Below are 27500 nucleotides of genomic sequence, written 5' to 3' on the forward strand. Positions count from 1 at the left end.
CAGGCTGGAAACCCCCCCTCTCTGCCTACCTGTCACCCCCCTCCAGTGAGTCTGTCTGTGAATAAGCCACATACTACAAGCTGTATGGTTTTTGCATGTACGTCACTGCTACAGTCACCACAGCACTGCAGCCTTCCCTCAAAGCCACTAGGGTGGGCTTCTAAGAAGGTCATCCTGGGCCCCTCCTGTAGGGGTCACCACAAGCAGGGCCCGGCTGAGAGGGGGTCTCCTGACGTATATGAAACCATAAAGTAAATACGTTAAAGGTCTCCAAACACTAGCTTGGAAACTGTGCCTTCATCGTCCTGGCAATGAAATATAACACCCTTTCCAGCCTCAATGGCGGTCCAACCCCACTCATTTACCGTGACTAAACTAGTAACACTACATCAGCGGTGCCCTTTCATGTGCAATGTTTGATGTGCAACTTGATGGATGGAAAGTGAAAATCTCTTGTATACAATGTAATCCAGTCCATCAATGTAATTGTAGACCATTTCATAAGAATGCATTGTTATTAGGTAGAGCCTCCAACAGAGCTCTACTCTGTGTCCTGTGGCCATGTTTCTCCTCATAGGACCATGACCAACAATCAGACAACCTCTTCTGAGAGGAAATCACTAACTCCGTGACCGGAGATTCCTCTAAGATAGTCCCGGGCTGGATGTTTACAAGTCCTGGAAAAACACACATGGCTTTGGGGCTAATGCAGCTTCTGTTGTTTGTTTGAGTGGATACATGAAGAACCTCTTTCAGGGTGAACTACCGTGAGGCCTGATGCTTAGAAATACACAGCGTCTGTCCTCAGAAAGGGGGTTCATTTTTCAAGAACCGCTTTTATCTGAGCTGGTGGAAGATCCTTTGATGGACTGAAAGCTGTCTCGTTGAGGGTAAATTAGGGATATGTACCCTGGCATGCTCTTCTGACTCCTTGTTCCTCACTGCCGCGCTAGGAGTGCATGGTTAGCAGTTAGCGCTCGCATGAGCGGTAATGGAAGATAGGAGCGGATCAACAACAAAAAGGACAAGTTCAGCAGTTTGGGAGGATGCAAGCACAGCAACTCTGAGCACTGGGCACTGAGGAATCTGAACATGACCACAGAGTCCATACAGAATGGTGTTGACAACTGTCGTCAATGATCAGCCAATAGCCAGACTGCTGACAATCAAACAGGCAGGATAGTGTGGCAACAAAACATTAATAAGCTGTGAAATATAGATGAGATATGATTTTGATATTAACAAGCATGATATTAATAATACCAGGCTCAGGGGTTTAAGTCCCAATAAGACCAATAATGTTAAAGGTTGTGTGGATTGTATGTGACAATGTGGTCTAAGATTTCCACATCTTTCCTTCTGAACGTCTCGATTAGCTGTATGCAGTTTGAATTAGTACATGTTGATAAATCCATTTTCGATCCAACAATGGCTGACACTGTGTTCAGCAGAAGCAGATGCAGACCTAACAGAACCTTGGCTAAGTGGTGAGCGATGGGAAGGTGGAGACTGATGTACCGTCGACGGTTACATCAATCAGTTTAGTGTAAGTACTGCCAAACACACCTGCTTCATTGGGTCCTTGGAATCCAGATTTTCTGGTAGTGGGGTCTGAGAAAAAGAGGGAGAGAGAGGGGTTATTGGAATAATTTATTTCTCCTACATTTTGCACTGCACATCCCATTTTGACTATGTTGTGTTGCAGTGGTTTATGTGTGTTATACAAATCAAAACACAAACGAATAAAATATGCTTGATGATTCTGTGTATTTAAAGACAACAAAGAGAATTGTGGATGGGTCATGAACATGTCACTGTACCAACGGCACACATTTTGTTGATGAAAGGAATTGCTTTCATTTTACAATTTCCCTCTGATCTTGCTGAAGGGTGAAACTGAAAAACACAGTGAGCGTTAAGTTCCAAGGATTAACAACGTTGTCAGACCTCCGAGTGTCACTTAGTCTTAAAAGAACAGCTTGGATCAGATCAGATCAGATCACATAATTAATAAAATGGATAATTTAACCTACTGTCATGTCTGTCATGCATGCACTTTGGTCTAAGCTGTACTTCCTCTTTATGACATGATCCCCTCTCCACACTTTATTATGTCCATGTTTATGACCCCTGGCAGCTACTGTGATGCCAATCCAAATTTGGGAACCATTCCAACTGAGTTGACTTAGGAATATGCTTATTATGATGATATTTATGATACAGGGCTATGGGGGAGATCATCATAATTTTTCCTCATATGTTGCGTCTAGGTTTTGATTTAATTTTACATTTTAGAATCTCTTAACAAATTCAAAGCAATAATTGTGAGCTTTAGACAACATCATTTCACCTTGACACCGTGTGAGACTGCACATGTGACTTGTTCGAGGAGCGGTTTATGACAGCCTGTCCACCTGTTGACACACTGTGTGAGATCTGCTGATCTGCTGCTATTCCTCACCATTTCACTGTCCAGTTCATTCAAATAGTTCACTCAAGGCCATAGCTGTAAATCCAGTTTCATAATCGCAGAGAGTCAGCCTGGTGGCCAGGCAGCCTCGTCACATGGTGAGAGAGTGGTGCACTGCCTTTTGGTTCAACAGCTTATTTTAAAAACGTCAGGAAAAGAATGGCTCAATCCTCAAAGGGTCACCAAATATGCATACAGCTTTCACCTCAAAGGGCTCTGGAGTCTGAGAGAATACAACACATTATCACCGGGAATGCGAGAGGAAAAACAAAAACAAAACAGAAAATGCAATGTGGGTCGACAGAGGAGCAGTAAGAATGCGAGGCATGCTGCTCTGCATACTGCTCCTTAGCACCTTAGCACCTCTGCGCCGGTATGCGACCGCAGCCACAGCAGCAGCCAGCATCCGCTAATGACTCTCCCTGCTTCCTGGGAGGCTGGGCGGCTGGGTGGTTAGCAGCGAGGAGATCCTGCTAATGGGCTGTCTGGTGCGTTGCGGCGGCAGCACGCCGATGAATGACGAAATGACAAAACATACAGCGTGGAGTGCCAGAGATGCTTCACCAGAGAGGGTAGCATTTTGCGCATGCCGTTCGTTAATTCCTCAAGCAATTTTGCGAATGCCGCTGCCTGTGGTATTGTGCCAGAATGTTAACGGAGAGATGTCCCAGAGGTCAACAGGATGGCACTGTGTGTGTATTGCTTACGTTGCCATCCACCTCAAGTCACTCAAGCATTCCTGTCAGTTGTTTCTGTCTTTGTACATATTTATTAGATCTGCATGACAACATTAGTCATGAGTCACACAACAAGAAATACCCCGAAAAAGGGAAATGTGAGTTTTGATATCCTGCAGCAAGAAGCGGACTGCAAGCACAGAAGCTGGAGCATGTTGGTGACATTTACCAAACAATGTTTCTGTTGGGGCATATATGTAACATTTAATGGGAAAATAGATTGACGTGTGCCATTGTTAAACCTAATGTCATTCCGATAGAGATTCTAGCTTTCCCAGAAAACAAAATGTATAACCTTTCCCCCTTCTCACAAAATGTAGTCACAGCGGAGATGTTGTGTGAGATAGTTGACCTATGGAGTAATGTCTCATAATAGTCAAAGTCAGGTAAATTTAGAGCCCTATTCTGGCCCTTCCTGTGACCTGATGGCTCCAGCTACATGAACTTCCTCTAGTGCATTCTTCAGCACACACTGGCGCTCCTCAACAACGACTTGAAAGGAGTGTAAAAAGGGTGGATGAAGGCGAACAATAAACAATGCACTATTAATAACCACATTTTTAATAAGGAATCAAAAATGATGTCTTTGTGGCTGCCCATTTTATTCCTCTTTTCCACTTCTATATCAACCAAAATGCTGTATAACTTACTGATCCTAATACTTCTAATAATCCTTAAGAGGTAGCTTGATGTAGGTAAAGGATAGGATGTCATTTAACATGTTAATTACTATCTTAATTTGACCAACCGGTAGCCCTCAGCGTAGCAGACACTCGCCAGTATGTAGCAGACACCAGTAGCAGACACTGCGCCAGCAGAAGAGACTGCCATCACTGCCAACCACTACTCGGTCTAAGATAGCCTGGCCCTAGAGGCACTATAGGATTATGCCATAAATCACGATCACCCCCTCCTGAGCATCATTCTACCAACAAAGACTTTTGGGTACTGGGTGATGATACTTTAATTAGGTATAATTAAACTATTGTACTCATGGTGAGTCTGATTTCACAATTCCCCTATAATAACAATAACAAACTCATAACGACAATAACATGACAGCAAACCAGCCTTATATAGCCTACTACTTATTCTAACAGTAGCCTAATACTTATATATAAGACCACTACTTTAAAGAACAACACGGATAACAATCTGCTCTGCGCATCTGCATTATGTCAACAACTAATCGTCCACTAAAACCAACTACCTCCTAATGGCACTAAAGTGGTCATTGTCCTATTAGATCGTTGTCTGGAGAATAGCCTACCCAGCTGATGCCTCGTATGGTCGGCCGCTGCTTCAGGGCGCCTCGGTCCGGGAACACTTGATAGTTGTAACTCCGGAAGAGATGCATGGTCTTCTCTTAATAAGAAAACCAACCACAGCGACAGACAGCGACTCCGCAGAACGGCCGATCCACTCGAGACATACTTTGAGTTATAGGCTACTAGATATCACACCGGTGCAATACAACGGCGTACAGGTGGTGGTCGTATAGCAGTAGTAGGAGCAACAGTTACTTGTCAGATCCATTCAGGACTCCACATTGTTTTAATTCGACTTATAAAGCAAAGAACAGCAACAGGAGTCTAAAAGCTATAGACGTCATCTTCCACGAATTAATATTCACAAAAAGTCCAGGCACTGGAGAAGTCTGCTGCTTCTTCGTCTGTATCCAAACACGCATGACGACACGTTTTTGTAGGAAACGCGCAAGTTGTGTCTTCAGCCGCCCCTCCGCCCGCAGCACAGGCGCACTTTGCTGCCCGCGGGCTGCGAGCTCAGAGCGCATCATCAATAGAGATTAAAGCGCTCCGTTCAGTTCAGCCTGTCCAGTCTGTAGTTCATTCATTTCGTTTAATCAAACGATCGTCTGTGGTCAAATTTGGTAAAGGCTAAACATTGCTGTGAACTCAGGGATCGTCGTTGTATGGAGGATATCTAAGAAGCTTATATATATAAGTATATAGTCTATAACCTAAGGAGTTATTGTAGCTCAATGTAATTTAAAAAATGATATATAAAAAAACAATATATCCAGTTAGTATATTATATATGCTACGCTTTGTGTTTGTTTCCTTTGAAATGTCCTTGTACAGTCAGAGACTATAGGCCAACTTCTTCACATGCACTGCCTAGAGTGGTGCCCAGGTGGTTCGCAACAGCATGTCAGGCTGCTGCTGCTGTTTGCGCTGTGGGCCATGCACGCCACACAACATGCCAACAGGACTACTTATCAGATGGGCTAGATTTATGGCCCACTGCTGTATGTGGGCTTGAGATAAAGGGTTTCAAGGGCAGGCCGTTGGGCTTGCGATGGCTGGGGCGACGCCATGCATGCACTGTGCATGGGCCTCTCATAGAGACTAGTTAACACACGACCACTCTCACATTGCATTGCTGTTTACTTACTAATGTGGTTGACTATGGGTTGAGGATGTTGGTGTGATTGGAGGGCTGCCAATGTACAGTAGGCACCTAGTCTATATAAATATACCCTTGGCTACTCTTTATCTTGATACATCTATTGTTCTATGAAGGGGGGATTGTGTCTCCTTGGGTTTGAAAGTCACAGTGCTCACAAACACTTTTTAATCCTGCTCTCTGTAATATCAATATTGTAAGGGAAAATAACTGAATCAAACTACTGATCAAATGTGACTGTTCAGCTGGATTACATTGTACGTTTCCAAAATATGATGAAGATAAGGCTAGAATACACATGTTAATGTGTATGTATACAAATACTGTGTTCATTGTGGATTGTGAACACATCACTTACTTCACCCAACACTGTTGTCGCTTGTCTCGATGGGAATAACGTTGTGATTATTGCCTCCATGGAAAACATGTCCACTGCAGTATCTGAATAAAAACAAATCCATGATCACCAAGTATCTATTATGCTGTTATATACATCACTATTACTAGTTCTTTAAGCCTTTAAACTATATCATGATTAAAAATCAATGGTGGTTGACATTGTCGACAAACAGGTTACACACCATTGATTTTTCATTTATTTATTTGTGGGTGTGTTTGCAAAGTTGACAAGCACACCAAAACACGCACACATGCACACAGACACATAGACACATAGACACACAGACACACACACACACACACACACACACACACACACACACACACACACACACACACACACACACACACACACAAACACGCCATGTGAAGCACTTTGAGTGCCTAAAGAAGTGATATATAAAAATGCAATGATTTTTATAATTGTGAACCACCATTTCTATTAAATGTATATTATACTAAACAGTAAGTAGTACTCCTCACGAACATCCCCAGCTCCAGATATAACTGTGTTGTGGCCTACTGTGTGGTGTGGCTGCAGCAGGCTGGACATGTTACATAAGAGACAGAGTTGTTTAAAGCCCAGCTATTGTTCCAGCCCTGCACTGCCCTTCCTGCACTGACCCAGAGTTCAGTCAGGCTGCCCTGCCCCCTGAAGTACCCTGACCACTGCTTCCCTGTGTGTGAGGTGTGTGTGTGTGTGTGTGTGTGTGTGTGTGTGTGTGTGTGTGTGTGTGTGTGTGTGTGTGTGTGTGTGTGTGTCCTAAAGGCTTGTTTTAGCCATCCATAGCACACTTGTATAGGACCTAAGTATGAAGAAGCTGCAAATGGTCCAACAGTCCTGTATGTGTGTGTGTGTGTGTGTGTGTGTGTGTGTGTGTGTGTGTGTGTGTGTGTGTGTGTGTGTGTGTGTGTGTGTGTGTGTGTGTGTGTGAAGAAGCTGCAAATGGTCCGACAGTCCTGTGTGTGTGTGTGTGTGTGTGTGTGTGTGTGTCCTAAAGGCTTGTTTTAGCCATCAATAGCACACTTGTATTGGACCTATATCCTTCTAACTATAACCATTCTAACTATAACCTGAACAAAACAATCAATGGTATGAATAAAATCAATATGGTGTGAAGTTACTTTGCCGAGTTAAAACAAACAAGATCAACTTGAATCTTTATCTTCCTGTAAGCTGTAACTAGAGCCTTGTGTTCCTCACCACCAGTATGACAACATCAAACTACTTACCAGCCTGGTTCTATTTTCAGCAGGTTTTTGCAATTTTCCGTTTCCTTCATAAAAGCTTAGATTTCCCAGATAAGAAAACCAAAACTCCAAAGGAAGAACGCTCCTTGCCAAACGAGTGTTGACTGCGGCGTTTCTTCCTAGGGCTGGGTATAACTCTGCCTCCTTGCTCAGTGGCTTCTGTGATGCACGCTTCTCAAAGAGTGAGGAAGCTTTAGTTGTCTTTTTTATGATCGAAAGGGAATGTAAACAGGCTCACCTGGCTAAGAATGAACATAGCTGAGACCTATCTGTGGTGAAAGACACGCAGGGGAAGGTCAATGTCTGGCAGGATTTATGGTAATGACTGGGAGAGATGCTGCTGGAGAGCCACAAGTGATACTTGACTATCATTACCAGATGTGTTCCAATTTCAAGTGAGAAGTAAATGTGCAATCAAAATAATGATAATTGCCCTTGTGAAGGATATGTAGAGTAAGTGTTTTTTAAAAAGGCTGTGTGGAACTCCTACCAGGCACAACTTTATCTAGTTGATGATCAGAGATGGTCAGAGACCACTGCTGTGTTGTTATTATTATAATCGTGATTGTATTATTATTCTCCCTCTTATTATCATTATTATCCCAATTCTAGTTTAAGTTTCACTCTTTCCTCAATGTCAAAGCTATTAATTCCTGACTGAAGAGAAGAGAAGTCTTAAGACTTAAGAGAAGGCAATGTCGGCTGTACAACATTTCGAAGTAATGCTGCCCTCTTGTGGTAATACACCAGCCATTCAGTGCATGGAACAATGTTGGAAAGTGTGTTCAAATGTGTTCATATCACAGTTCAAAAGTGTGATATGACATAATGCTTCCCCGGTTTTTTCATCTTGCCATCCTGTCATCCTGTGTGAGGAAGTAACATAAGGTGTAACGTAACGTCAAATGTGAGAAATGTGAGTGTGTGTGTGAGTGTGCGTGTAGTTCGGTGTGTGTATTTATTTTTACTGTTCTTCTGGGAATGGGAGAAGGATTTCCTGCTACACTTCTACGCCCATGGAATGTCTCCTTTGACAGCTGGGGTTGTTGTCTTCTGCCCAATCCCCTTTACACACACACACACACACACACACACACACACACACAGGACCACACACAAACACACACACACACACACACACACTCACAGACACACTCACAGACACACCCATATATAAACAAACACAAGCACGTGAACTCCCTTTTCCTTCCCCCAGGATTCCCCAGGCTGGTGGATAGCCAGACCCATGATGATGGACAATGAAATTGATGATGGCAGACATTGAAAGGTTAAAAGGTTATGATTGACGAAGGCATTGAAAAGCATGCAGTGCTATGCGCAAATGAGTCCCTCCACAAATGTTCTTGTTATTACAGTAATAGTGTCTTAGTACTTCTACAGTGTCCCATAGACATTTATGAAAATGTTAAGAGCAAATAAAGGGTTGAAGGGGTTGACCACTCTGTGGTTACATTTGTACTATTACACTGGACCATTACTTCATTTTAAGGTTGAAAATGGTGTTCATAAAGTTGATGCCAATAGAGCTGTATTTGATTGTAAATTCTCCATTCCATACATGAGAAGCAACGTTAAAAGGGTCTCATGACATTGAAAATGGAGGCAATATATGCCATTACATAATGAACACAAAAGTTGTTGTTTTTATTCAGCAAAGATACCTGATATATATACATTTTACCTGATGTCTTTTCTTCAAGCTTGACAGGTTGTCGTAACATCCAGCTTGCCTGCTACTCTTCTCTTCTCATCGGCTCGAAAACGTTGAGAGCTTGAGAACTGAGTCTAGTTCTAGGGAGGGTTTGACTCAGACAACTTCCTGTGTCTCCCTGATTGGTCATGAACCTCGGGCCTGTGGCCTGCCTCAGGAGGAGGATAGCAAAGATACTGTCTTTGGTGATTGTGTGAATATAACTGTGAGCCAGTATGTGTGTGTGTGTGGTTGTGTGTGTGTGTGTGTGTGTGTGTGTGTGTGTGTGTGTGTGTGTGTGTGTGTGTGTGTTTAAGGTGGGGGTGGGGATGCAGTCAATGAGGGCTCACACAAATAGTGAATGTTCTGTCCTGGAGATACAACTGATACCATAAGTTGTCATTGCATGGTAAAATAATGTTGAAAGAGGAAAGCACAGATGAACAAAATTAACTTTAGGTTTAGTTTTTTCCCCAACAATAACACACAGTAGAATACTGTATTCGAAGTTGTGTGTTTGGTTTATGAGTTAAAAATCTATCCAGATGTATGTGTGTGTGTGTGTGTGTGTGTGTGCGTGCATGAGTGTGTGTGTGTGTGTGTGTGTGTGTGTGTGTGTGTGTGTGTGTGTGTGTGAAGAAGCTGCAAATAGTCCAACAGTCCTGTGTATGTGTGTGTGTGTGTGTGTGTGTGTGTGTGTGTGTGTGTGTGTGTGTGTGTGTGTGTGAAGAAGCTGCAAATGGTCCAACAGTCCTGTGTATGTGTGTGTGTGTGTGTGTGTGTGTGTGTGTGTGTGTGTGTGTGTGTGTGTGATTTAAAATGAGCGTGTCCTATGAGCATGTCCATATGTGTGTCCTAAAGGCTTGTTTTAGCCATCAATAGCCCACTTGTATTGGACCTATATCCTTCATTAATCCCATTCTAACTAATTTAAACAAAGGAATCAATGGTATGAGGATAGTGTGTGAGGTTGCTGTGCGGAGTTAAAACAAACAAGATCAACTTGAATCTTTATCTTCCTGTAAGCTGTAACTAGAGCCTTGTGTTCCTCACCACCAGTATGACAACATCAAACCACTCACCAGCCTGGTTCTATTTTCAGCAGGTTTTTGCAATTTTCCGTTTCCTTCATGAAAGCTTAGATTTCCCAGATAAGAAAACCAACACTCCAAAGGAAGAACGCTCCTTGCCAAACGAGTGTTGACTGCAGCGTTTCTTCCTAGGGCTGGGTGTAACTCTGCCTCCCTGCTCATTCTACTACTCACCAGTGTGGTGACTGTGAGTAGTATTCTACTACGGTGGTTGGGGTGGAGATGCTGTCAACTGTGACTGTATCAGAAGTTGTGTGTTTGGTTTATTAGTTTAAACAAATCCACATGTATACTCCGTACCAGAGGGTGGGGCTATAGAGCACTGTGTGACATTACAGACGGCATTAGAAGAACAAGGTATTTTGTTTTGGCTGCTGCTGTGCTGTTTTTTTTTTCTTCAAACGATTACCGAACATTCACTCGTCGATTCTTTATAAGACCATGTAGCTTTTTAAATGTAATTTTACGAAAAACAAAGGAGTTGTATTCCAACAGAACTCTTCTTGTGAAGTATTCCGTCACTTCGCCGTCTCTGCGGTGCTGAGGATCGTCCAGGCCATTACATCATAGGTTAAGAGATTAGTGTTTACCAGCCAGAACTAAAGTTAAACATCTTCAAAAAAAATCCACGCTTACGTGTTTTAACAGTCGGGACCAGTAGACACAGTGTGCCATAATGGGGACGAGCAGGACGTACATCAGCATAGGGTATGCTACGTTTGGTACGCTGGTGGGATTTTCGGCCTTTTTCGTCTGGAACATCGCGTATAAACAACCGTGGACGGCGGCGATGGGAGGCTTGTCAGGTATGGTCACTAACTTATGTCTCTTATACATCTTCCCTTTTGATGTTCCTCATACCTTTTGGTCTAAACCCATCCTTGCGTTAAATATGCATTTGATAGTCATCAGCATTAAGCATGAGACCTAGATCTCAGCAAGGTTGATCATCATTTAGCAAGATATTAACTAATATACATAATACATACATACAAACGTATGGATGTACAGTATATGTATGTACGTATGTATATTACATACATGTTGTTATGTATTATGTAGTATTATTCCTACATAATACATCCACATGATCCTCCATACTAAATACGATACAGACAGCCTCCTCCTTGAATCCCTGTCGCAACAAGGGTATAACACAATGGTTGGCTCATACTGTTGATACATAACATAACAACTTAAAGGGGTCCTGTTTATTTCTGTCCACAGGAGTCCTGGCCCTGTGGTCTCTTGTGACACACATCATGTACCTCCAAGACTACTGGCGCACCTGGCTCAAGGGGCTCAAGTTCTTCATCTTTGTCGGTGTTGTCTTCTGCCTGTTGGCTGTGGTGGCCTTCATCACTTTCCTGACCGTCGCCATCACACAGAAGCAAAGTAATTCATAATGCATACATTTTTTTTTAGCAATATAAGTACATCAATAAGTATTAGCTTTAAAATGCATAACAATGTTAATTATCACTATGTATCAAGATAAATTTGGAACGGTTTGGACCCAGCTGTCCATCATGTTGACATGCGCTGCAAGGGAAATTAATGGAAAGAGTCACTCTGTCCTACAGCTCCAACTGACCCACAAAGCCTGTACCTGTCCTGCGTCTGGAGCTTCATGACCCTCAAATGGGCCTTCCTGTTGGCCATGTACTCACACCGATACCGCCAGGAGTTTGCAGACATCAGCATCCTCAGCGACTTCTAGTCCACATCGTCAGACTCACTGGAGTATGCTTTTAATGGAGATTTGAACAGCATGAGCTGTTCAATGAGCTTCTGTTTCAAGGGGAGCAAATGCGTATAGTGCTGGATTTAAAAAGAAGTCATGAGACTCTCTGCCACATGCATTTGTCCTACGTGCTTCACACACAGTGGTTTTATAACCTGTTCTCCCACTTGAAATACGTGTGTGTGTGCGTGTGCGTGTGTGTGTGCGTGTGTGTGTGGGCTTGTGTAGCTGTGTATTTCTTTTTATTGAAGGCCAGGCTTTTTTTAAAGGACTACATGCACATCGGAGGAGTAATTTTAACCGTGCAATTACCAATGGTGTATATTGTCTTTGTTGTACCACAACACCGAGTGCTAGAACAGAATCTATTCAAGCTTAATTTTATCAAACACTTTATACGTTAAGGCTGCCCTCATTGCTTTGTCTGACATCCCCAGCGTAACGTCTGAAAGTAACAATATTTTTCCCCTCACCGCAAATATTGTCCTACTAGCCATGGTAGTCGAATGGTCTTTTACCCCTTTTTCTTCTTAACCATGGTCACTTTGGATAAAAAAGATATTTCATGGTGAAGTCTACCGTTATACTCAGCTTTTTTAAAATAGCTTTTCGGATGACCGTGAACGTCTATGTAGTCTGTAAGCCTGTCTGTCCATAGCCATGATGTTTTTGAGCCGAACAAAGACAAAAATGGAATTATACTGGCCTATTCATTTAAGATGAGGAGTCATTGTTGGAAAACAAATGGAAAATTAGTTTGTTGGAATGTTATTTATCTTGGTTGGTTGTAGTGAGGTCTGAGGCATTAAACACTTGGCTTCATGCAGCAGATCCTATCAATATAAGTAACACTTGACATAGTCATGTGTTAAAATGCTACCTTTTTACAGCAGTTGCATAGAATGACAATTTTCAAAGAACAGGGCTTGGGTCGTTTTACAGATCATTTCAGTTTTATGCCAGAAGTCTCCACTAGGTGGAGACTTCTCTTTGCTTGCTGAGTTAATTTGACGACTTTAACATTCCCCTTGGGAGAAAACAGAAATTGATTAGACAAATAATTGCACTTTAGATTTTGAATGATATTTCTGCTTGTTTACTATGGCATTCATCTACAGACCCAAATGTCTCATTACCACTACATACTCGAATAATGTATTACAATACAATACAATATTGACATTTAATTGTTTGGATTTAATATGTTTGTGTTTGTCAAATTGAACATGTATTTGTAAGTTATTGTTTATAACCCAAGACTTTGACTATGTTTTGTCCTAAGCATATAAGCCCATTATTGTTATTTTTAAAGAATTTAAGGAAGTTGGTATGAGATTAAAAATCCATTAAACATGAAGATATGTTGATTGTGTTTTTATTCATTTTCCCTAGTGGGAAAAGTAAATTACTATTGCATCAGGTGTGTATATTTATTTGACAACAATTGGTGTAATTTCATAGTAAGCTCCACCCAGAAGGTTTTGAAGGTCATAGATTTCAAGATGTTTAATCAACACCGGCTTCTGAATAAATGTTAGGTCTGCCTCATGCTACTGGAACTCCTCCTGTGATAAGGTACAGCATTGCTTTTAAATACTAATGCCGTTTAACTCATGGGGTCTATTAACATCGTAATCTGCTGTGATAATAATCGGGTGGTCAGCTTTTCATATCTTCATAAGCCGAATTAATGACAAATAATTGCATGTCAAGAGCTGTAATTACTGCTTATACGCAACTTGCCCTTAAGATTTCCAAGATCCCATTGATGTATGTTTACCACTTAACTCTTTTAGTCATCCAAATATATGTAATCAATGTATCTCAACTTTGTTTTTATGACTAGAGCGTCTAGAGTGTTACATTTTTCCTTTAGCACGAATGCTTCCTCCTAAAGTCTATTGTTTGAGCTAAACAAGGCTGGTCATAGTTGAGACAGAAGGCTTGGTGGTGGAGGTGTGCTGCCGGTGTCCAGATCAAATACAGAGCACTCCACTGACCTGCTGGCTCAAGGTTAGCTCAGGGTTAGATAAGGTGTCCGCCAAAAGCAATGCACTTATGGAGCCTAGTTGTAGCTCACGTTTAAGTATTTGGGTCAAATCTTTTAGCAATATGTATGTATCAGCATATGTTCCTCCTAGGTGCCAGAGCCATGAAGCAGGACGGGCCCCGTTATGTGGTGGATCGGCCCACCTATAACATCGCTGATTTCGATAGAGATTTTGATAAAAAGGATCGGCAGTTTCCAGTGGGAGAGAAAGTGAAGAATCTCTTCAGGTATAAGATCCTTTACATGGATACATACAACTACCTGGAAAGTATGTGACTTGCAATAAATATATTTTTACACCTGCGCTGTGACAGAAGTCATTGGTGCAAGGAAAGAGTAACATAGTTCAAGTCAAAAGATTCCCCCCTGAATGGGGTTCTGAGCTGAGTGTTGCTCTGTGTCAGGTGCTCTGTGGCCCGGCTCAAGGCCCTGCTGTACAGACACCTGCCCGTGCTGAGCTGGCTGCCCCGCTACAAGGCCAAGGAGAACCTGCTGGTGGACGTCGTCAGTGGGGTCAGCGCTGGTACCATACAAGTGCCCCAAGGTCTGTCTCTCTCTCTCTCTCTGTCTATGTCTCTGTCACTCTCTCTCTCTCTCTCTCTCTCTCTCTCTCTCTCTCTCTCTCTCTCTCTCTGTGTCTGTCTGTCTCTCTCTCTCTGTCTGTCACTCTCTGTTTCTCTCTCTGTCTGTCTGTCTCTCTCTGTCCGTCACTCTGTCCGTCACTCTGTCTCTCTGTCTGTCACTCTGTCTCTCTCTGTGACTGTGTCTCTCTCTGTCACTCTCTCTTGTCTGTCTCTGTCACTCTCTGTCACTCTGTCTGTCTCTGTCTCTATCTCTGTATCTGTCTCTCACCTAAACCACTATTAGGTGAATCTGATAAGTACAAAAATGTTCTAGATCTTGGTCCTTCTAGTCAGTTTTTACAATTCTAGACTCAGAACAAATAATATAAATGCAGAAGCTGTGAAATGTGTGATATGCTTGTCCTGTACTATCTGCAACTTCAAATAAAAGTGATAAAATTAACAATAGCCTACTCTCCCCTGGTTTCTGCAAGCTTCTATAGCCAAAAACATTGCAATATTTCCCAATAATGTGGCTGCAAACGGACAGATGTACTGGCTTTTTTAAATGATCCGATTTGGATTTGAGGATTTGAAAGCTAAACTATCACATTCTCTGCTCTCCTCAGGCATGGCGTTTGCTCTCCTGGCCAGCCTTCCTCCGGTAAATGGCCTCTACTCCTCCTTCTTCCCCCTCATCCCGTATTTCTTCATGGGCACGGCCCACCAGATGGTCCCAGGTAAATCTGGGAGATTTATCTGCACTCCTCTTGATTTTTAGGACCAGTGATGAGTTTCTCGCGGCCCCTGGCCTGCCCTGGTTCAACGAGCCCACACTCTGCCTTTAGTCTTCCCAATAGGCTGCTTCAAGGCGATGGTAAAACACATTAATCACCAGGGCCATGTGTCCAGGTACCTTCGCTGTGCTCAGCATCATGGTGGGAATGGTGTGTCTGCGGCTGGCCCCGGAGTCAGACTTCAGTCATTTCAACGCCACGCTCAACGCCAGCGTCGTGGACACCCACAGGATGAACGACGTCCGGCTGGGGATATCTGGAACACTCGCCTGCCTCACAGCTATCATACAGGTGATGGATCTGTTCCCCTCCTGCTGCCAGAAAGACCTCAAGTCAGCCTCTATTATGTATATAGATCTATAGATCTAAACACATATAGACATAGCAGCTTAGTAATTCGTCACGTTGCCGTTACGTTAACGTCACAGTTGTCGTCACTGTAACGTGACGTTGTTGTAACGTTGTCCTCACGTTCACTTAACGTTGCCGTCGTCATATAGTCGTCTCATCGAGATCACACTGACTCCAGGATGTCATTACATTGACAGCTCATTGCCGATACAATGTTGTGGCGTCGCTGTGCAGTGTGTCGTCACCCCCGTTTGTGCCGGTGTGTAGATGGGCCTGGGCCTCATGCAGTTTGGCTTTGTGGCCATCTACCTCTCCGAGTCCTTCATCAGAGGCTTCATGACGGCGGCAGGCCTGCAGATCCTCATCTCGGTTCTCAAGTACATCTTGGGGATCAAGGTGCCGCCCTTCAGCGGACCCCTGGCCGTGGTGTATGTAAGTAACGTCTGGTGGGGAGCTACCTGAGCTCTGTCTTCGGCTAAAGACCACGGTTTAATCTCTACATTTTGTAACAAACCCACCCGGTGCCTCACTGCGCTCCGCCAGACTCTTATAGATATCGTACGCGGCCTTCCCCACACCAACATCGCCTCGCTGCTCTTCGCCCTGATCAGCAGCGTGGTCCTCATCGTGTCCAAGGAGCTGGGCGCGCGCTACCGCCACAAGCTGCCGTTCCCCATCCCCATGGAGATCATCATCGTACGACGCAGCACTCCCTCCACTTGAAGAGGAGTCTCAATGTTTTTCCTATGAATTGCACTTTTGCATCTACACTTTGTTTTATAGGGTGAAGCCAAAAGTGTAAAGTTTCAATCTTCATAGGTGGTGGTGGCCACGGCCATATCCGGGCCTTTGGACCTGCCAGAGATTTATCACATGGACATAGTGGGGGAGATTCCTCTGGGGTGAGATAGGCCGCTGCAGCCTCAGCATATATGTTGGCCTGATTCAGTGTTGTTATCACGTCTGTATCACTACCGCAAGCCATAACGGCTCCTGGCTTGTGACTCCTAGTTTCCCTGCACCCATCCTGCCAGCGGTGTGTGAATGGGAGGACATGCTGAGCACCGCCTTCTCCCTGGCTATCGTAGGATATGTTATCAACCTGGCCATGGGCAGGACCCTGGCCGCCAAGCACGGCTACGACGTGGACCCCAATCAGGTGGAGAATCCGCCACGTCTGTTTCTGCCTTCGGGGATGTGGCATCTCTAACTGCTTAGCCTCTGTCATGTGTTCAATATTTAATTTGACCATTTTATCTAATATTGGTTCTATCAATTCATGAGCTGTTTAAATAGTCATTCAACATGATATGACAGGATAAGTGTATCCAGCTATAGATTGCTAATATCAATTCATCATGTTATCACTTCATCGTGATATCATTATGTGTGTTCCCTGACAGGAGATGTTGGCTCTAGGGTGCAGTAATTTCTTCGGGTCGTTCTTCAAGATCCACGTCATCTGCTGTGCCCTTTCGGTGACCCTGGCCGTGGACAACGCCGGGGGGACCTCGCAGGTGGGGGGGGGTGAGGGGGGGGCCCTGAGCTGCACCACTAAATGCATACAAGCTACAAAAGCAATCTAGGTCCCACTATTACCTGCCACATACCTCTCTGCCTCTTCCATCCCATAGTTTGCCAGCCTGTGTGTGATGCTGGTGGTGATGATCACGATGCTAGCCCTGGGCGTGTATCTGAAACCCCTGCCTAAAGTATGTAGGCGTACAGCTGCATTATGGGAAATATTGAATTAAACGGGCACCACAAACATTTCAGCGGTGTAATATGTGCGTCTGCGTCGCTCTCCGTTTATTGCAGTCGGTGCTCGGAGCGTTGATTGCGGTCAACTTGAAGAACACTCTGCTGCAACTCTCTGACCCCTATTACCTGTGGCAGAAGAGCAGATTGGATTGCGTAAGCCTTGGCCATGCATCACAATGCCGCACGCTGTCATGCAAAGTCGTTTCATTGTTTTCCCCGGTGCCCGATGTGATTGTGTTTCTCGTACGCAGTGTGTGTGGGTCGTGTCGTTCCTGGCTACGTTCTTCCTCAGCCTGCCGTATGGGGTGGCCATCGGAGTGGGCTTCTCCATACTTGTGGTTATATTCAAAACACAGTTGTGAGTGGGAGGCCGGCGCCTCATCCTAAACGATCGTTTCCGATTGCATGTCATTTCTATTTTAATGCACACTTTTCTTTCTCATAGTCGAAATGGTTCAGCAATCGACCAAATTATGGATACGGATATCTACAAAAATCCTAAAGTTTACAGTAAGGTACTGACAATTCCCTAGCACTCACACAAGCGCACACCCACACACACACACACACACACACACACACACACACACACATACACACACACATACACATACACACGCACACAACCCACACACCTGCACAAGCATGTACACATTCTTTTTGCAACATAACGTGCAAGTTACTGTATGTTCTCCTACAATATGTTTTTTTCCTGGACAGGTGGCTTCTGTGAAGGGTGTGAAAATAGTCAACTACTGCTCTCCGCTTTACTTTGCGAACGCGGAAATCTTTCGACAGAAGGTCATCGAGAAGGTACAGTGAATGAATGACCTTGTTTCACTAGCAATCACGGTAAACCCTGTTTGCATGACTGCATTGTCGCTGTGTGTGTGTGTGCGTGTGTGTTTACCTAACAGTGTTTACTTGTAGACCAATCTGGACCCTGGCAAGCTTATCCTGGCCAGGAGGAAGTTTGTGAAGAAACAGCAGAAGGAAAAGGAGAAGGAGGATAAGAAGGACAAGGAGTCACGACGCAGGAAGCCCAGTAGTCTGGTCACCATGAAGACACAGGTGAGGCTCGCTTGGCGTGGAAGGGACCTGGAAGTGATGGAATACAGACAACACAGACCTACTCTACTGCAGTATCGTGAGGCACAGGAGCCTCGAGCCACTGAAGCTTGGTGCCGTGAATTTCTGAAAAATAATTGAATCTGAAAGTGTTGTGCGCATAGACTCTAACCTGCCATCACTTTCCATTTCATGTGCAATATTTATATTGTTTATATTCCCTGAAATCATTTGACACCCTGAGCGGTGGAATCCGAGAGCATTGCATACATCCCTTATTGATGAGCGCCCCTCTCTTTTCATCTATTCCTGCCACTCCTCCCCAAGACAATCTCACAGCTTGAGCTGCAGAACGACTTCGACCCCAAAAAGGATTCCCCCACCACCAGCTATGTCAACTTCCACTTCAGTGACGGTGGCTTGGAGGACCAGACGGCCCCCGACGGCGGCCCCCCCGACGGCCCCCCGGCCCTGGACTCCCAGCCCATGCCCTTCCACTCCCTCATCCTGGACCTGGCCGGCGTCTGCTTTGTGGACCTCAACGGGGTCAAGGTGCTCACCAAGGTCAGCCTCTGAGTGGCTGATCAGCATAAGATGAGATGGGACCCAGTGAATCCCAGACAGGAACTGTGGGTAATTGGTGTATGTGGTTAAGCCTGTGGTTGGGTGGTCATAGAGTAGGCGGGTCTTGTTGGGTAATGTTTTGCCCAATCCAATCCTCCTCCTGCCCACCCAAAAATCTCCATTTTGTTTTTGATTGTCTTCCTCTCCAACCAGATGAACTCCTGCTACGAGACGCTGGGGATCAAACTGCTCCTGGCCAATGTTCAAGGTAAAACAATCAATTCTTTGTCATGATGTGACCATCTAGTAACGTATCCGACAGCCGAGGTAAGGACAGCTGTGCGTGACGCCGGCGTGCCGCTGGTTTGCAGCCCAGGTGTACGAGGAGCTGAAGGCGGGCGGGGTGTTTGACGGCGAGGGGGCGATACCACGTACCCACCTCTTCCTCTCCGTCCACGACGCCGTGCTCCACGCCCAGCACGCATCCGCCCGAAACGCCACGGGACTATCCAAGGCAGGCTCCGTTTGCTCCTCACGTTACGCCTCCTCACGGTCATTATTCCCTACATAGTGAACACTGCATAGTACCACTATTAAGAATAGTGCGCTATGTCGTTAAATCCATCAGCGAGACACGTATTGTCTCATAAATCAGCCAGACATGTTTGCTGCCCACTGACAGCTAATTTGCATAAAGAACAAATATGCTGGACAATCGCCATTGGATGACAAAGCAATCCGCAATGCATCATGGGATATGATGAAGAAATAAGTATGCAGTTTATATATATATATAGTAATATGGGTATTGACTATTGAGTACTATGTAAGCCCTATAATGGGAACTTTACTTGTGAATTTACACACACACAGTACAAAATGGTGACAACCTAAGTAGTGGACTATCAAGGGAACAAGTAACCAATTTGAACACAGCCCATGTCTGAAACGTGGCCTTCATACCACTGATCTGTTGCTCGAGTACTGGAATGCACGTCAGACTGTGTGCATTTGTTGTTCTCCGGGTGCAGGAAGAGAGGGAGAGGAGAGAACTGGCCTTCAATACGGACGATCAGAAGGATCTGGAACAGGTACGTTGTCATTCCCTGTGATCTGCTATCAAACACTGACGTGGTCTTCCTACTGGTACATACTGACGCAACAGATGCAGTACGCTATATCTAAAAACTATTTGTTTCTCCACAGGAAATGTTTTGAGCATGTGCTGCATGAATGATCCTTCTGTTGTCGTGTAATTGTAATAAAATGTCTTAAATATGCTCTAGTTCTAAACTTGTGTTTACGTGTGTTCTTACTTAACAACAATTTGCAACAGGTCAAACAAAGTTGTATATTTTGTTGTTGTAAGCAGTACTTCCTTCCCCTGATGAGGCAACAGAGAAAATACAAATCCCAGACAACAGCATATTGACTCATAATCCGTTGCCTGGAGCAATAAGGCAAATATGACCCACCGCTTACATTAACTACTGACTGAACTTGCTGACCGAGCGGATAAACACACAGACACACACACACACACATTTACACAATAACACATACACATGCACATGCACGCACACACATGCACATGCACAGAGAGAGAGATAGAGGGAGAGAGAAACCGAGAGAGAGAGAGAGAGAGAGAGAGAGAGAAACCGAGAGAGAGAGAGAGCGAGAGAGAGAGAGAGAGAGAGAGCGAGAGAGAGAGGGAGAGCTCCTGTAATTAACTGAGTGCGCTGGGCCACAGCTGTGAGATGATGCTAGACTAGCAGTCTGTTGACCGTTCCCTGGTGAGGAGACAATGTCTCGGGGAAGTGAGGAAGGCATAAAGTGCGTGGCATCAGCAACTTTACATACAATTGCTCTGCTCTGCTGCAACCCTCCGTTTTACAGAAACATATATCCTCATGAAGAGCTTGGATACCATTGCTTTTGCTTTCCACCTCAAACTTAATGAAGAATAAAGCCATACAAAGAATCTGATAATCAGCAGTTACCACGGATCCCACTTTATTTTATATATATATATATATATATATATATATATATATATATATATATATATATATATATTATAAACGGATAGAAAAGGGATGATAAATGAGTCGAACCCCTAAAGGTTAGATGGGTCAGGTCTGGGTTGGATTGAGCAGGTCTGGGTTAGATTGAGCAGGTCTGGGTTGGATTGAGCAGGTCTGTGTTGGATTGAGCAGGTCTGGGTTACATTGAGCAGGTCTGGGTTGGATTGAGCAGGTCTGGGTTAGATTGAGCAGGTCTGGGTTGGATTGAGCAGGTCTGGGTTACATTGAGTAGGTCTGGGTTAGATTGATCAGGTCTGGGTTACATTGAGCAGGTCTGGGTTGGGTTGATCAGGTCTTAATTAGATGAAGCAGGTGTCAAGCGTCAGCAGCTGGCAGGTGATACCATTGGTATGCCGCAGAGGACGCATGAATGCGTTTATGAAGCTATTAACAACCCCTTCCAAAGATATTCTGGCCTGCACCTGGTTCACTGCTCTCCACCTCTTTTTTTCTCTTCCTTCCCCGAAAGCAAATTGGCACCACAAGTGATTACAAGGCTTCTGCAGCAATCAGCTTTCATTTGGAAGGCCTTGCCTCGCTGTGATCTACATCTCCCTCTCTCTCTCTCTCTCTCCCCTCCCTCCCACTCCTTTCTCCCTTCCCTCACTCGCCCGCCACCTGGGCCCTGCCATGAGGGGAGCTGTCTGCGCCGTGTCTCTTGACATGGGGCTGGATTGTCCTTGTGCAATCAGGGTTCGGGGTGGGTGCTCTCGTGAGAAATTAAATGAAAATCCTGCCGTCGAGTCTAGCAGCGCCACTCTAATCTGTTTTCACTTGTTTTGACTTTCAAACCGGTGGTTTGTTGATTTTGATGCCAGTCGCTCTTGTGAATTTCAGATGGCCGTGGAAGCTCTTTAAACTGCATTCATGTAGCCTTCCAGTTGTTGGCGCAATTATCCCTTAATTGGGATGCCAGTGGAAAAAAACAAAGACCATAAACACACATGAACTTCAAAAAGAGGGGAACTTTTTGGATGTGTATATATATATATATATATATATATATATATATATATATGCCGTAACCTTTCCTTTCTAAAAGTTAAACGACAATCCCATTAAATAAGGACATAATTCTGGCTAAATCCCCTTTCAAATGAGACTGCGCTGTCTATAATGAACTGTTCAAGTTTTCAATCCCTGTAATTTGAAGTTTGGAGAGAAATTAATTTTGCACTCATTGCACGTTCATTGACCATAATGGTTTGATTAACAAGGTCCCAGTTGGAAAGGACTGACTGAGAGATTAATGCATTAAGTTTGTTCACACGCCCAGTAGCTCCTTTGCTATTGAGACTAATTGCGTTGTGTCGGAGGAGGATAACTCGTGTTGTGTCATCAGGGGACCTGTGCGGGCCGAGGGTAGCGGCGGCCTATTACAGGGAGAGCACCTCCCCAAGAAATACCCAGCCGTGACCCTTTCAAAACATTCAAATTTTCAACTTGAATAACAATTCCAATTACACAGCGGCTGCCAAAATGGGCGTGCGTGGCTTGTTGGAAGAAATTAATCTTCCACACCAAAGATGACTGAGCATCCCATAACACCACCACCACCACTAACACCATCACTTCTGTAAATGTAGTAAACAGCTGTTTGACATTGATGAAGCAGCAAATTGTGACTCTGCACACAAGTGATCCATAAGCCCGTGTTGGGGGATGTATTCTGCTTCATTAAAAGACCAGTTGGCATCATAAATCTTGATTGTGCCGTTTCAGCAATACATAGCGCCTCTGGAAAGGATTTAGCCTATTTACGGAGCAGTTCAGGGCATCTGACCGCTGATAGCTGACGGGAATTAATGTTGCCTATTGTTTCACTTCCCGTACACCGATGGCAAGAGAATCACCAAGAACGCAGCAATCTCTAGTGATTAATTACAATTATTGAGCCTGCTTCACGCAGACACTTGGCTAATTATTCACCCAAACAATTAAACTACGATCGCATGTCTGGAAATCAATAGACTGCGACTTTACCATTTAGTTTATTTAGTCCTATTTATTTTGAGTTTACCATTTAGTTTATTTAGTCCTATTTATTTTGAGTTCTAGCATGAAGTATCTTTTTCCAATGAAATAAGTATTGGATTCCTTGTGTGCAACTTTGAGCTCACTAACAATAACTTTTTAATGTTGTCATTGCTTGATACTACTAGCTAATAATATAGCAACAATACCACTACAGGATCATCCAACAATGTGCCTTTCTATCATATAAAAGGGGAATCGAATGAATGACTGATATGGCATCATTCATCGTACTCAATCCACAGAGAAGCAGGTAATCAGATAAACAAACCAGTCTGTTGATTACACAGAGTAGCCCACCTCATCACCAGGCCATACTCAGCATTAACTAGGAAATGAGAGCAGACAACACGGTGTGCGGTGAGATGCTACAGGCATCATTAGAGCTCTGGGGCATCATGGGAATGGATCCTGTAATGCCTTGCACCAACATGGCAACACAGCTGCTTGTTATGTTATTACAGGACCCTAATTCAATAACTTTTGCATGATTGCTTCATCAATGTTATAACTCATGTGTGATGCTTCGGTAGCCCAATGTTTGGTGGGGGGGGGGGGGGGGGCATAATGCAATATATTCTGTGAGTGCAGTGGTAGCAACAGCTAGGTATGTATGTGTGTGCGTGCGTATGGTTTGGACAACATGGATGACATTTCCATGTGGTGGATGTAGTAAATGTGAAAAACACTTGAAACACAACAGCAAGTGTCCATCTATGAAGTCTGTCATCACTTTGGGGTGAATTTAGATTCAATGCATTCTATATAATGAAACACTCACTTCACTGTGGCTTTACAGTATTGAGTATGTTGGTATATTTGTTTTTCCCTTCTACATCACTCCTACACTTTTAAAAGGTTTTGCCTGCTGCTTATGGTACTTATGGCTTATGTCATTTCTGAAAATGAATTGAATGTGGTGGATGAAAACCTATTTTTGATGCATAGTTTCCATTCAACAGACCATGTTTTCTTGAATCTGGGTTAGAACCACAGGCAGAAAGGGTTGGACGGTCGCCCAAAGGCAACCATGAATCTTCTACAGCTTCCAGGGGGAGATCTGTGAGTCAGCAACTTAGCGTATATAAAGTACTGACATCAAATGAGTTAACATGTTTAAAATACTGATATCCAATGAGTTAACATGTATAAAATACTGATATCCAATGAGTTAGCATGTATAAAATACTGACTGCCAATGAGTTAGCATGTATAAAATACTGACAGCCAATGTGAGATCTCTGAGTTAGCAACTTATATAAGATATAATATAAAGCCAATTTGTAAGCATATCAATTGTGATGTATTTTCTACAAGCATCTTATCCCTTTGCCCTTTAATCATCAGAATTCAATGCTGTTACATTTTTCACAGTTATTAATTTCCACTTATCTACATATATTGCCACTTACTTTTATACCCTTACATATATATATATATAAACAATATTGAGACAGCTGCGAAAGAGGAAAGTATAGTTAGGTTGTTTTCTTCAGAATAATTACAGTGTGATTGTAAGGCACTTCAGGTAAAGAAAATCCATATTGCAATTGTTTTTGTACATGATTATTTCTCTTGAATGTGTCCAAACCTTGTATTGATTCATCCATCCAAAGTGACAAAATGTATTTTCTCCTCCGCAACCGTCCATAATAATCAACTCTATTGTGACAGCATGGCAGTTTAAAAACAGCTACCCATATAATTGCACTGGGTCTCACATTTTGTAGCCTTTATGGAAAGGTAGGCTCCTTCAGACACTGCACATCTGGTTTGAAACATTATAAATGTGTATTTCACACACGGCATATTCCAATTACAGAGACAGCTACACTGTCTGTCTACTGTATGACTGATCTGAACTGCTATCTGCTCGCAGATGTCTGGCTGCTTGGACTGCTTGTTGGCATCATTTATACCTCATATTCCTTTGAAGATTACCTTAGTGTATCTGTAAAGCTTTACCAAGCAATTAATGCCCAACATCTGTTTTCCGATTTGGCAGAATTAAACATATTGTAATTTTGCCATAGTAAGATCTTATATTCGTACGTTTGCTCCTGCAGTTACCTTTTCCACCACACGGTGGCACTGTGGCATCACCAGAACACCCCAGAAACCTCTAATCAGAAACAAAAGTTTGCGAGATGTGTTGCAGTCCAGCTGAGGTAACCATGAAAACGAAGTTGTAAGAACTGAGCCAATGCGATTTACAAAAAGAAGTAAAGAAGTACGCCAATGTGACTTTAAAATAGCCAGTGTGATCTTGTTTGCTCGTGTGATCTGGGTATATTGAGCAAAAGCGAGAGTGATGGCTGTGTGTGCGGGGACTGCGGCACCTCCACGGATGAATGGAGATGCAAATAGGAGGGAGGGAGGTGAAGTCAAAGCCTTTAGTGACGCTGAGCACACCCCAGAGGCCGCGGTGCAGAACGCCCCGCCGCCGCCGCCACCGCCGCATCAAGGACACAATCCCGCCGCCATGCGTCGTCTCGGCACGCATCGCTTCCTCCCCCCCATCTACATTTTCATCCAGACAAGGCACTTGACTCCTGATGCTGGGCCAAGCCAATCACAAGTGACAGATGCGCCCTCCTCAGAGAATCCGCTCCACAAACTATTGTAGGCTACACGGCCAACAGAAGAGCATGACAAGCAGAAAAATAAGCTTTAAAATAAATATAACACTGATGTGCTTGAATAGTGACACCTCATGCTGCTCCAATCCCTTGGATGCGATGCCAATTCCATGTCAAGTTTTTGTTCATTTTGTCATTTGTATTCAAATGACATATTTTTTAAACTGCCGAAGAGGCCTCCCTATTCCGTGATATTGGCATCGTTAAGAAATTAAAGTTGGCACGTTAGGCTTCAGATAGTCAAAGGAAGAACCAAGTTGGAAAAGTGTCTAGTTCGAGAAGCATCCAGACTGTATTAATAGACTTTAATAGTCTCAGGGGGTGCTAAGTCTCGTGAGACCTTCTCGATCTCGTGAGTTGACATTATGTTCTCTCTGCAGAATCATCTGCTGATATTCGTCGAGAAACGCGAACGTAAATATCCCGATGGTCTCCCGAGGCCCGGGGCGGTTTTTTCTGAACGTGTCACTTTCACGGTGACGCCAGCCCCATGCGGCGTGATGTTTCCTCTCCGTGATTCATTCAGCCATGCAGTACTCCCTGCTTTCCTCTCCGCTGCATACAGGCGTACAGGTGAGCCCGCAGCAGGTGAACCTGTCATCGGTGGCGCCTGCATGATGCCAACAGCTGGCGTGGGAGAAAAAGAGTGGAGAAGTGGAGGAGGAAAGTTTGCTCGTGGAGAGAGATGGCGTGACAGGCCGCGGCTGTTGTGTGGTGACGAGAAAAAACAACCGTTTCATCAACATCTTGGCACGACATTGGCTCTTCTTGGTAATGTTAATAATCTCTCTGAAGGTCGTAATTAGACACGACAGTGACCCCTCGTGTTGGAATATTTAACATATTTCTCTCAGTGGTAATCAAGTGAATGATCCTCTTGCTCTTTCTGTCTAAGCACGCCTTGAGCCGTTCCCCTTCTTCTCCTTCTCAGACTTGTAATCAATTTCTGAAAAATAACATAAGAGCAGTCTAATTGCGGTTTTAGTACCTCCTAATGATTGATTCGCTTTGCATGCTGAAACATAATTGTCCAGATTTATATTTTTTATATATATTTATATATATATTTATATATATATAGAATTATTTGAGTTACAGTCTAAATAAGTAGAGGATTTGACCGACAGAAACCATTAAATATAAGGATGCTTTGTGCTATATAACATTGGCCAAGCAGGCAAGTGCATAACAATGTTCCACAGCGCTGCCATCTCCTCCCTAGACCCCAGCGTGCTTAACATAGCTTTACTATTTCTAAAAGGATGTAGCCTCTGTGTCATTCCCGGTGTTTCTATGAGGTATTTTCATACACAGTCATCTCGGCTTGCCAGCAAACCCTGGCTACCTCGTACCTGCGAAAATAATCCTCCATCTTTTTTTCCCATTTGGATTCGATCAGCGATGCCCGAGTCTGCCATCACAGCCAAGAGTGCTCTATTGTCTGCTAGCATTGTTATTGTTATTAGTCTTTTGGATTGCCTGTGGGGCCATCGGCAGGCTTTGGTTTGGGGGGGGGGGGGGGGGGGTGGGGGGTGGGGGGGCATTGGGGGAGTGGGTGCCAGCCTGGATAATTAGTTGTTCTTCCACGCCAGACGGGCACCACACACTCGTCACTTGCGGGGGAAATGGAAAGTGGCATTGGTATCACAGGAACACCGGAATGCCCTTTGGTGAGAGAAGGGTTGGCTTACCGGCGCATCTGTCACCTTCCTCCGGTCCTCCCCACTGGCAGCACGCTGGCGCTGACGCCCTGCCCGCC

General features: G+C 44.0%; 3 protein-coding genes across 3 annotated transcripts in view; 2 read left to right on the forward strand and 1 right to left on the reverse strand.

Annotated features, from left to right (window-relative positions):
- The window catches only part of rapgef3 (Rap guanine nucleotide exchange factor (GEF) 3), a gene marked incomplete at its 3' end in the record, with an annotated part of 17220 nt that extends 12323 nt beyond the window's left edge, over positions 1-4897 (reverse strand). The window contains exons 1-2 of the mRNA XM_084480245.1: positions 4478-4897; positions 1567-1611 (exon numbers count right to left, since the gene is read on the reverse strand). Of these exons, the coding sequence (XP_084336371.1) occupies positions 1567-1611; positions 4478-4564 (132 nt within the window). The 5' untranslated portion in view covers positions 4565-4897. The remainder of the gene's footprint in view (positions 1-1566; positions 1612-4477) is intronic.
- Positions 4898-10426: 5529 nt separating this feature from the next.
- slc48a1a (solute carrier family 48 member 1a) lies at positions 10427-13165 on the forward strand. Its single transcript, XM_084480110.1, has 3 exons — positions 10427-10892; positions 11314-11481; positions 11670-13165. Exons 1-3 carry the CDS (start codon positions 10763-10765, stop codon positions 11804-11806), a joined length of 435 nt encoding a protein of 144 aa, XP_084336236.1. The 5' UTR covers positions 10427-10762; the 3' UTR covers positions 11807-13165.
- An 817-nt stretch (positions 13166-13982) lies between these two features.
- Positions 13983-21784, forward strand: LOC311360151 (solute carrier family 26 member 9-like; the record flags this gene model as incomplete). The annotated part of the gene is made up of 20 exons (XM_084480247.1): positions 13983-14107; positions 14285-14424; positions 15073-15183; positions 15356-15531; positions 15859-16023; positions 16135-16287; positions 16411-16493; positions 16603-16750; positions 16995-17108; positions 17226-17303; positions 17410-17505; positions 17604-17710; positions 17798-17867; positions 18073-18165; positions 18283-18423; positions 18748-18984; positions 19198-19252; positions 19356-19498; positions 20016-20075; positions 21761-21784. 20 exons carry the CDS (start codon positions 13983-13985, stop codon positions 21782-21784), a joined length of 2319 nt encoding a protein of 772 aa, XP_084336373.1.
- Positions 21785-27500: the final 5716 nt, after the last annotated feature.

Source organism: Micromesistius poutassou, assembly GCF_964030765.1.
Source record: "Micromesistius poutassou genome assembly, chromosome: 15".
In the NCBI taxonomy this organism is placed as follows: domain Eukaryota; kingdom Metazoa; phylum Chordata; class Actinopteri; order Gadiformes; family Gadidae; genus Micromesistius; species Micromesistius poutassou.